Source organism: Cheilinus undulatus, linkage group 8, assembly GCF_018320785.1.
Source record: "Cheilinus undulatus linkage group 8, ASM1832078v1, whole genome shotgun sequence".
Lineage (NCBI taxonomy): Eukaryota > Metazoa > Chordata > Actinopteri > Labriformes > Labridae > Cheilinus > Cheilinus undulatus.
This window is the reverse complement of record NC_054872.1, coordinates 17,977,396-17,989,603: the sequence shown is the minus strand read 5'-3', so window position 1 is coordinate 17,989,603 and position 12,208 is coordinate 17,977,396. Positions and strand designations below refer to the sequence as shown.

The 12,208-nt window shown below is 40.1% G+C and overlaps 1 protein-coding gene across 1 annotated transcript in view; it reads right to left on the bottom strand.

The window, feature by feature from the left end:
* The window catches only part of LOC121513684 (CUB and sushi domain-containing protein 3-like), a 309,293-nt gene that overhangs the window by 25,353 nt on the left and 271,732 nt on the right, over window positions 1–12,208 (bottom strand). The window contains exons 59-60 of the mRNA XM_041793592.1: window positions 10,837–11,019; window positions 4,890–5,063 (exon numbers count right to left, since the gene is read on the bottom strand). Of these exons, the coding sequence (XP_041649526.1) occupies window positions 4,890–5,063; window positions 10,837–11,019 (357 nt within the window). The remainder of the gene's footprint in view (window positions 1–4,889; window positions 5,064–10,836; window positions 11,020–12,208) is intronic.

The following is a 12,208-nucleotide window of genomic DNA, read 5'->3' as shown; positions in this document are numbered from 1 at the left end:
ATGTGGATCATTGCTGACATGATAAACTAAGACCTCACAAACACGGGTGTTACACAATTCTTGCAATTATCAACAGTATTGATGCCCAATTATACTGTCCCATTTTTACAAATCAAAAAACGCATGTCTTTTAACCTGATTACACATAGAAAATGCTGTGGTAGCTAGTCAGACGACAGCATCATGAAGTCGACTGCAGCATTTAATTCAGAAATAATAAATAGTGTGGAGTGCTGCTGCACTCTTAAGAGATCAAACCATGATGAGCAGTGCCTGCAGTGATTTCCACTGCTGCTATGAGCTTTCTTTTATGTTTGATAGGCTTTTTATTCTGATTAATTTGAGGACCTAACTGTAAAATTATTGCCTTCTACATTATTTGGAAAGTCTTCATGGACAAAATTATTCAAATTGCATTGACATTATACTTGTTGCACCACGTCCTCTGGCAATTTTTGTTGCATGTGGGCAGATGCATTGATGTCTTAGTATGAATTACTCTGTCTAAACATTTTTTTGTTTCTAGCAATCAGCGTTGCTGGTGAGTTGTTAAAGTAGGTGTGTGAGTATTCATCTTGGCAGCAAAAAAGGAGTTGGGGAGGTCATGGCACTCAAGTTTAGATCAAAACAATTAGCAAGTGAAATATTTAATTCTTGACAGGGCCTTGAGGTTGAAACAACTGGAGCCATCTGCTGCTGCTGATGCTCTTATATGATACCGCCTTTTTAATGGGACTGCAGTCTCAGCCTGAGCAGATGAAACTCTTAGGAATTTCACTGTTCCCTCTTTCAATTTACTGCTTAGAGACATCAATTCAAACTGACTGTAATAATTTGGTCTCAGTGGGCCTGATGGGATGAGTAGTCAGGCATTTTACAGTATGCCAATGTACAGTTCCATCTATTCTTGAAATATATATGTACACCCATCACTCCTCTATAAGAACACTGCTGAGTAAAAGTCTCTTATTAGCTGTGGGTGTGTGAGAGAGCAGAGGCGAGGCTACAGTAACAGCATTCAGTCACGCAGCCAGAGCACTGTGGGATCAAGCCAATAATCAGGCAGGCTGCTTCTCCAGACCTGACATGTGCTGCTGTGTGGAGGTCTGCAGACAGAGATAAGTTCTTGCTTGCTCTCCTCCTACAAGTCAGGAACCATCAGGGGCTTCCTGCAGCCAATCCCTGACATAATGGATATCTAGTAAAAGAGGAGATTAGAATCCAGCCCATGCTGGAATGGATGAAAAAGTAATTGCTTCAAATACTGTTATCTCAGAAACAAATCGTTTTACTCTGATACACATCTCCATCTAGAAAAATGTTTGTCTATACACACAGGTTCCATCTGAAAACCATACATTGTGACTTTCACCCCCCCCCAGCACCAAATAGTTTGATGGTGTTTGATATGACAACAAATAAAGATGCAAATGTTGTGCTGGATCTGAAACACATTCTTGTCACTTTTCAAATGACTTTCTAAGACTTAGTATTCAGATAGCTTTTATTCAAGGAGTGACAATAACGGCCAAACAGGTGACATGCACATCAGTCATAGGCCTCAAGCCGGAGGGAAATAATGCACTGTTTTATGGATGTATAAGAGAAATGGCCCCAGGCCAAGCCAAGCTCAGCATCTTTAATGTGTCTGTGTGTATGTGAGTGTGTGTATGTGTGTAGGTGGATGAGTGAGATAAGAAGAGAAGAGAGAGAGAGAGAGACTAGTGCAACTTTTTCTTACTCTCTCTATTTCTCTACCCCAGTCTCCCTGCCTCTCCTCTTCCTTGATGAATTATCAATGCTTTGAAGTAATCAGTATGCAGAGGCCACATTCAAAGTTGGGATCACAGTATCATCCCTGCAGACACATGAGCGAGCGCGCCCTGACTCTGAATTTTACTGCTTGCTCTGTGTTTCCCATGTGTTGTGAAAAGGGACATGATTATACAACTTTAACTCTGTTTGGCTTCAAATGCTTTTGAAAGTACAGATGCTCAAAATGGACAGGTGTTTTTTGCAGATGGGGGGACTCCTCTGCAGTATTGCTGAGTTGTAGTTTAACTGAAAGTGCTGTGTATGAATTGCAATCCTTTTTCTAAGTATTTTGCCTACAAGAGTGCAGAGGTATAATTTGTCTAATAACCATCAAGGTTACATTTGCATGTTTGATAGAGCCAGACTTAGTCAGTAAATGGAGAATATCTTCAGCCTGCCAGATGACTTACTGCATTGCTTACTCGCACAATGTCTTTATACTTCCAATCTAATGAATGGAGGGAGAATTTTCCTACCCTGTGTATACAATTAGAGTTGTTGCATTACAAATGTGCTGGCTTAAAGTGAAATGCAGTATGTTGTGGTCAGTGTGGCTATACATTTTGCACTGACACTAACCAAAGATTCACCTTTTAAGAATGACATCATTAATACAGTCGAGCACCTATGAGGCTGCTGTAGAGAGTGCTGTGCTGACAGTTTAATGCATAGATAATAGCCTTTTCTACACCAAATATCATCAGCACTTTCCTCCCCATTGTTCTATTTTCCAGACTCATTTATTTCTCAGTAAACCTGAGTAATTTATCACACACTTCCCTCCACTTCCAGTACTGTAACAGGAAGCTAGCTTTAACAACGTGTTCAGGGGAGCCAGGTTCTTCACAGAAGCAGGTTATTGATCACACTGAATGATTTTTATAAGGCATGGCTCTAAATTTGTGTCAATTTTGCTGCAACATTGGACCCAGTGTTCTAGGGCGTAAGTAATGGAGCTATTAAATGCAATTACTACATAAAAAATAATCCTCTGCTGAGACACAATAAACACCATGGTTACATCATGAGACATAAAGGTTACACACTCACATCTGCAGGAGGCTGTTTTGGGTGTGCTGATCTGGAAAAATGGTTTTAGTATGTTGAAGGATGACAATGTCTATCATAATTGCAGGAGGTAGACATGCTTCATTTACCAAGTGGAACTTTATCCATTTTATGTCCAGATGACATTTTCTACCCGTTAAAACAACTCAGGACCAGAACAGAACAGAGATAAATCACAACACCTCAATAAAACAGGCAATTGGTTACTTAGTGTTGCCGACTCAGATATCTGGTCATAACAAAATACCACAATCCTTCACTTGAAGCAGGGTATAAATCAGACAGCAGTGTCTACTTTGACTTCCATGATTATAATGAATGAGAGCCGTGTGGCAGTTTAGAGGAGCAAATGGCTGCATAAGGTACTGTTCTACTAGTTGCATGGTCACAAACACTAGCAGTCTGTCAGCTGGAATTTAGATGCTAAATACCCAAGTGGGACCATGTACGCCTGACTGAATACAGCCACAAGCCCCAAATTCTGTCATTAGCATAAATTACAGAAGAACACAGAAGTGAATAAGGGTCTTTTTAAATAGGCTCAGGGGGGCTGGGGATTTTTTTTCTTTTTTGGTGATGATCCAACATGTGTTCCTTAAATGCTATAAACAATCTTGTTCCTCAGTTCACAACTGTTGCCTGAGGTCAGCAATACTTTCTGGACAAATTTTGCATGCAGCCATCTGAAAGCAGAATTTTCCTGAGAGCTCCAATAATTAACCAATCCAATACAAAATGCAGTAATTCAATAGTCAAAAAGGGCTACTATACTCAACTGATGAAATGGAAATCTTTCAGTGCTTTGAGTTTTGTGCATGAATATGTTTAAGTGCTATTTGTTTTTATTTAACTAAGAAGTGACAAGCATTCAGAGGGAAACAAACGTGCAAGTACTTCACCCTACTTGAGATTTCATTTCTGTCTGACTGATAAAATGCAAGAATGACTCTGATGATAGTGAGACGCTCTTGAGCAGTCATGCATCTCGGGGGTTATTATCATACTTTCAAAGACGACTCTGAGGAGGTCTTAATGCAGAGAAGAGCATTAGACTCCCCACTTGAGGATCATCATCTTCATCAGTGACATTGGTGCTGTGACTCTGAGGCCAGGGGTCAATTCACTTTTCATTTTATCAAAATGTAAATTAAAGGTTGTATTTTTATGCATCAATTATGAAATATTCGTCTGTGTTCTGTAAGGACAAGTAGAATATGATGCACTTCACATGCTCAGCTTGGTGTTGTTTTCAGTAGCCACTGAAGCTTATGACAAAAGACCTTGACTCTACAACTAGTAACAACATTTATAATCCCTGTTGTGCATCTTTGCAAGACTTATTCTGTTTGTATCATAACTCAGCCTCTCCACACAGGCTCTGATGTTAATTCCATGACTTATTCATGACCTTCAATTATTTCATTAACTTTAGATAAACTTTCAGGGGGGAAAGCAGTGAAATGGCAGAATGGGACTACTACAGATACAAAATATATTATTTAATATAAATCTTATAAATCCTCTGCTTGTATGAGACAGTTAAACAATAACATGCAGCTTTACTGCTGTTAAGAGGCCTATTCCAGAAATGACCTGTTATTGCAGAACTTCCTTCTGTAAATTTTAACAATGTGACTTTTCCTGATTTTATTATTAAATGCATTATAATTACACTCTTGCACAGTGGGAACCTTTGCAATTTTACAAAGATATATAAGGCATTTTACAATATTTTTTCTTTACTTTCAATTGACTTTAAATGAACTTCTGATTAATAAATGCATTAGAAGAGGATCAACATTGTCCGGATTTTAATTAAGAGCCCAACTTTCATTAACCAGATATCGTTTAGGTAGGGTGAAAAGAAAAGATCCACTTCAGCTCAGTGATAACCATGTTTAATACAGGAATAGAAATATGCCCAGGCAATTTTTTAAGGAAATTTCCTCTCGCAACCCCTATAATTATCTTCATTATCATCATTAAAGTAAGAGATGGAAACTTACGCAAACATTGAGGCAGGTCTCCGCTCCATGTTCCATTTCCTGTGCAGGTGAGCACAGCGGGGAAGGACAGCTCATAGCCAGGTAGGCAGCTGTAGCTCACGCTGGTACCCCAATCCAACACTGAACCCTCCAGGAGGCCATTTGGGATAGGCGGGGGTGTGGGACACGTCACCACTGTGGGGGGAGTAAGGACAAAGCCGGTTGAGACTGATTTATCTAAGAACAATCGGTGCACAGAGAAGGTACAGTCACGTTTGACTCAAAACCACTTTGAAAAAGATAAAGGGGCTGAGACCAAAACAGCACACTGAAAGCAGATCTAGCAAAAGTCATTGACATTTTTAAAACTGCAAACAATCAAAAAGACCTTCAAAAAACAAACTAAATCAACTGTACATGGATCATTCTCATGTTAAAAGGAGAATTCATAGTTGTCACAGGTTGTCACAGAATTTAAACATAAAGCACAGGAGCTGAAGGAGAAATTCAAAACCTTTATAGTTGGAAACAAACAAGGAAGATAAAAAGACATCATTAAAACAGAGATTCTTTATTTAATCTTAAAACAACTGAACTAAAAAATTAATTTGACGTAACTCAAGCATAACACATCACTATTAAGTTTAGAGATGATTAATGGGATTTACAAGGATAACGCTATCCTAAGTCTTTGAATTTCAATCAGAATCCTGAAGATTGAGGAGGTAATAATGGGAACATTGAGTAGTGGTGTTAAAAGGTATTAAGCACTGCGATAAATCTCCCCAAGTTGTCATTCTTAGAGGTTTTTCGTTTCCTTTAAAATCCTGGATGGTAAAGTATTTCATAACCAGGAGCTCCAAACTGCTTCATTTCATGGCACAACAAGATTGAAGTTTGCTTTTCATGCAGGTTACAAATAAACATATTTTGTCAAACTTATTTGTATACTGCATGATTCAAATTACATTGCTTTTTTACAGACTCTTGGAGGCAACAGAGGTGGGACGAATTCACCATTTCCCCTAATGTGGATTAAGTCTGAGGGAGAACTAGGTCTGTAGCCTGGAGAGATGGTCTGTGTTTTGACTATGACTGTGTGGGATTTTTCTGCCTGTTTCTGTTTGGAGTTTACTGAATAATTTCTGTGAGAAATGAGGGGACATCTTGTGTCTGTGTAAGCCGTAAACTTTCTGCTCAACAAACGTAACAAATGAATGCATAATAAAGCTCAGAGTTTGTTCTGACACACTTGGAGCTGAACCCACGGGGACCCAGATGGGATATGGGTTTTAGGGATGTGAATAAATTATAACAGTTGTTTTATACCATTACTATCTTGCCTCAGCATCCATGATTTCCCAGAGTCTCTCTTTCCCTTAGACATACTCACGCATGCACTTGAACTTGGAACACTTGAACAAAGATCTGCAGATTAAAACAAGGCTTCCAAGCCTTGGAACTGTCTGGCAGGATTAGATGTTTCGTTTGCAATCTGGTTAATTAATCTGTCGTGTTAAAACCATGGCACTCAAGGTGTTGTGTTTTGACAATGCAACAACGACTGAGTCATTTTCACTTAAGATGTATACTATATGCCAAAAAAGGGACAGATGCAGCCATGTGGAGGCAGACTTTACAGACACCTCTGCCTGTCCAAGGTACATGACCTAATCCAAGTCTTCACACTCACAAACCTTGAAGGGCGCTACAGCAAAGTGTGTGATGGCTCAGGGCTAAAGCACTGCAAATCTTATTGCATATAGGCTCTGGGATGATCTTTTAACACCTAATTTTAACTTTTACAGGCATTCAGGTAAACAAAAAAGTCTGTAAGAGAAATAGGGTTACTCGTGTGTTGTAACAAGTAATGTACACATTTCTTCTGCAATTCAAGCTATCTGTTATTGAGTGACTGAAATAAAAAACCTAAATAAAAACTAACTTATTGAAAATCCCTGGGGGGTCTGCAGTTTCTGTTTCTCTTTGATCTGGGCAGGTAGCTGCATATCTGTAGAATGTGAATCTTTTTCCTCAATGTAAATGATTTAAAAACATTAGTTTATAAGAGATATTAACTCATACATGATCTCTGTCTCATCCACTTCTTGTTCTCTGTACAAAAGTTGTTGTTGTGCATTTCTACAAGGTGCAATGATGGGAAATAATCTCAAAGGGAATTTTATTCTAGTCTTGCAGTTAGTGACCACCAGTCTTTGCAAAGTCTTAGTCTGAGACTAAAAACTCAGCGACTTGCTGACAAGTTGTCTTTAGCTCTGAGAGAGTCTCAGATGTCTTTTAAGCATCTTTTAAAAGTTTTAGCAAAGTCCGCTGGTGTAAGGCTGGCCTAAATCATGTTGATTTGGATGCTTACTAATGACTGAGGGATTACACCTATCAGAACCAAGAGATCATAGACCTAGTCTTTGGTGACTAAATGCTTTATTCTATTTTTAATATCCCTCAGCCTTGTTGGTTAAATTATTTGTTGAAGGATTAAATTTCACAGTTTTTTTCTTGACGAGAGCTTTGTTGAATTTGATTCGATCAACAGTGTTGCAAAAAAACTATAACATAAGTTGTGACTAAGTGATTTCACTAGTTGACAAATAAATGATGTGAAATTATAACGGAACAGAACTTGGGTGCATAAAGATGAATTACAGTTAATCTACTGTTAATATATTGTAAAAACGTCATGAAAATTTTTCTTGCCTTGTAAACTTTTAGTTAGATTTTTAATGTCTACATGAGGCAGTACAGTATATGTGGAGCATGCCACTGTGGGATACTCACACATTTTCTCCAAGGTGTTACCGTGTTTTGTTCTTGGTTGGCAGCAGATCCACAAAGATTTCCATGTGGACGTGTTGCATCAGTACACAGTATGTATGCTTTAGATGCATGCTATATTTGGAAGGATATTTAGGGCGTGATGAATATTGAAAGAGGAACAAGGAAAGACAAAGTGATGCTGCAATCTGTTTTTTAATGTTTTGTTTTGTAATGCAGTTTTTTTTCTTAAGTTCTCAAGGAGAGACAAGTTCTCTTGAATTTGTTGACTTTGATCTTAGTAAGTAAGGACTGCCTTTAATGTCAGTTTTTCAATGCTGTTACCCAGAGAAAATAAATCATATTCATTGTGAAATACTTCTCCAAGATGCCCAGCTGGATGCTGTGAATTAAGAGTTGGTTTGTGTGTGTTTGTGTGTCTCTCTACAGTAAATCAGAGTGAGAGGAAGAGAGAGAGAGCGGAAGAGAGAGAGAAAGGGGATAAAGACAGACAGAGTAGAACGTGTGTGAGTAGGCAAATTACACTGATTAGAGGAGTAGGCCTACTAATCCCATAAGCACTGCATCAGAAATTACTTTAAATAAATCAAAAAAAGGCATGGGTGGCAGACAGAACTGAATAGGAAGCAGAGAGTGTCCCCATTTTCCTAAGTAGTTCTAAGCAGCATTAGTGCCTCTTAGCTGAACACGCCAAACCTGGGATTCAAACTGAATCCTTGCCGGGCGAAGCTTAGGATGTGTCATCAGCGGTGTGTGCATGCACACCACAAACCAACAGCTAGCACTGACGCACACACACATTAAGTGTAAAATTATGCACAGAGCCCGGCACACGCAAAACCGCTTTGTCTCTTTCACTCTCAAATTCTCTCTCTATCTCTACCCCTCCCTCCGTGGAATATCGGCTCATATCCCTGCGGCACATCATCCAAATCTTTGACAAGATGACAGATGTCCCACATCATGACAAATTCAAACTGCTCACCCTGCCTGAACTGCTGCACCTTCAGCTTGAACCCAATCATGCACATGAAAAAAAGCAACTGATCTTATTGGGAAAGGCATTACTTCTTGTTTCAGATGCAAGAAAAGAAAACAGATTCTTTCTGTCCTTTTCTAAGACCTCCTGCTGTGTAGGCTGTCAGTGAGAAAGATAATAAAAAAGTCCATAATTACCAGTGAGCTGTTGTATCCCTTGTCCTAGATAAACTCTGAACGAGGCCAAGAAAGAGGAAAAGCGCAATGACATGAAGAAAATAATGCCTTCAACATCTGTATTCTGTCTTACTACTCTGTCTATACCGAGGAATCAAAAAATAAGATAGCTCACCCACGTAGAAATGAAACTCTCTCTTTTTCATCTTTCTCTTATTTACTGAAACCCACAAGAAGACAGAAAGCTTTGTGGGAGTGAGATGATGCAGGAGGGACCCTGTGGCTCTCTAACTGTTACAAACAGGTCAGCATGAGCCAGAGGTGATAAAATATGAAGGTGTGTAAAGATTTTTGAGTATACTGACAAGAGAATAATAGTTGTATAACATGATGCCCCTGTGTGATTGTATGCATTTGTGGTGGTGTATGAGCTTGTGTGTCATGAAGAAGGCTAAGCTCTAGGGGTTTGCTCCTCTCCACACCACCCCCATTAAGCACTGCCACATTGAGGCCGAGTGCTTGAGCTGCTGCTGAACTGTCAAGGATTAGAGCTTGGAGGTTGGGAGATTCACTCTTTAATACATGCACGTGTACACACAACTATTGTGTGTGTCTCTCTCCACTTAAACTGCCTTTGGTAACAGTTGTGGGATTGTCCATTGATCCAACAGCTTCAGCATACCAAGGAACAGAGCACATCCATTAGATATTACAAATCAGTGTCAGGTTGGATGTTATAGACTTCGAGGACAGGACTAAAAGAGCCTGAGGAGGGTTTGAAATGTGTGGCTTAAAGCCAGAGCCATTTACGACATGAGACTACCTTTGGGTCTATGATTGCATTTTGAATGCATCTAGGGACAAAGAAAATAGATGTTATATAAGAACATTTAAAGCCAACAGGTGTTTTGTTTGTACAATTCCTGATGCTCTTTTGCCTTTAAACATTTTTTCTGTTTGATAATTCTACAGCTCTTCATTTCTATAACTTGTCTGCGTGTTTGTCTCCTCCTGTTATGTTTGTCTATGTTCATGTAAGTATCTCACACTCTGACTCTTTCCCTCTAACATTTCATTTGTCTTTTTTTTTCCATTGCTCAAGAGGCAAATGCAATACCAGCTTGCTTCTCTCCGACTGAGGCAGCAGCCAGAACAGTTCCTTAGCAACAATGAGCCACCGTGCCTCGTGGGCTCCTCCTTTTCCTGGTGTACTTTTGAACTGTTCGCTGCACAAGTTAATCTTCCCTGCAATACTTACTTTTGGGTTTCGATGGCAGACATGCTAATCTGTGCCTCCGCTTCAGCGTCATGATTCATGGAGTGATGCAGTGCTGATGGGCGTACAGCAACTCAGTCCTCGAGGTGATTTTTAAACTTTGATGTTAATCAAGCCCAGAGAGTGCCCACAAACTTTTAGAGAGAATAAATTGTTGGAGTACAATCAGAGGGGTCCTCATTGTAAGGAAGAGGATTTGTTGGTCATCCATCACCGTTCGTCAGAGGAACTTCACTCCTGGTTTTGTGCCAGCACAGGTGCAACTCTACATGCAAGAGTGGGTGAAATCCCAGATCAAGGGCCCTAAAAATGTATTTTTTCTCCCTTTTTGAAAGCCGGCTGAGTGATGAGGACTTGTAATGGAGGGAGGCAGGGACATAAATAAGGAAAGCAGACTGTAAATTGACTGTTGTGTTTGTGTAGCAAATATAAGCAGCTGCATTTGCAAATGTATGTGGGTGTCTGTATCAGTCAGACAGTTGAATGTATCTTTGGCAGCCTGTTATCAGCACACTGACGTGAACAATATGACACTGTCTGACCACGGTGGAAGGTCTGTGTCACCTTGCTTGCTAATCTCATTAGATCTCTGGGTGTAAGTATGTACTTCATATTGTACGTGCCAGTGTGCAGGAATGCCAAGGTTGTTACAGCATGGTCTGATGGTTATCAAGGTTGACCGTTTACTGCAGCCTGTGTCTGATACAGTCTATGTCAGCGTGAGCACTTTGTGGTGAAACTTACCTTGGCATGTTGGCATGGTGCCACTCCAGGTGCCGTTGTTGGTGCAGGTTCTAGTGACAGAGTTGTCGCCTCCAATCATCACAAACCCTGGCTGGCACATGAACGTCACATTCTGGCCCACGGTGATGTCGTCACCCAATCTAAGTCCATTTGCGGGAATACCGGGGTCACCACAGGTGATCACTGTCAATGAAAGTTTCAGCAGTTAGCAGAGAGACTGTAAACCCAGCAAAGTGTAAAACAACACTTGGCCAGTTGTATTTTTGAGTTAAAGGCCCAGAGATCTGGAATATTCTACCATCAGAAATAAAAACATTATATGATTCCACAGTTTTCAACAAGGTAAAACAATGGCTCAAAAAAGGGAAATCTGTGAACAATAAGGTATATTTTTTATGTTTTATAGTGCTCACCATATTCTCCTTTTTCTCTGTCTGTTCTTAGTTACTGATCGTATTGGCTGTTTTTAGTCATTGTCATTAGTCTGCATGTTTATGTCCGCTTTACTGTTAGCTTTTATGTTTTTAAAACAGTTTTCACGCATCTGTGTATCTTCTCATCTACACTCACTGGTCACTTTACTAGGTACAAATAGTTAAACAGCCACTCACATGGCAGCAACTCAGTGCATTTAGGGGTGTAGACATGGTCTAAACGACTTGCTGAAGTTCAAAACCAGCATCCGAATGGGGAAGAAAGAAGATTTAAGTGACTTTGAACATGGCATGGTTGTTGGTGCCAGACTGGCCTGGGCTGAGTATTTATAAAAAATCTCTAGGGTTTACAGAGAATGGCACAAAAAAGGGGAAATATCCAGTGAGTGGCAGCTGTGTGGACAAAAATGCTGTGTTGAGGCCAGAGGTCAGAGGAGAATGGGCAGACTAGTTCGAGATGACAGAAAGGTAAAAGTATCTTAAACGCCACTCTTTACAACCAAGGTATGCAGAATACCGCATCTCTGAACGTACAATGTCAGACCTTGAAGCAGATGGGCTACAGCAGCAGAAGACCACATCTGGTGCGACTCCTTTCAGCTAAGAACAGGAAACTGAGGCTACGATTCACACAGGCTCACCAAAATTGGACAACAGAAGATTGGAAAAAGGTTGCCTGGTCTGATGAGTCTTGATTTCAGCTGTGACATTTAGATGGTAGGGTCAGAATTTGGCATGAACAACATGAAAGCATGGGTCCATCCTGCCTTGTATCAGCGATTGCTGGTGGTGGTGTAATGGTGTGGGGGATATTTTCTTGGTAAATGTAGGGCCCCTTAGTACCAGTTGAGCAGCGTTTATATGCCACAGTCAGAGTATTGTTGCTGACCATCCCCCACAGTGTTCCCAACACTTTGTTGAAACTATGCCACAAAGTT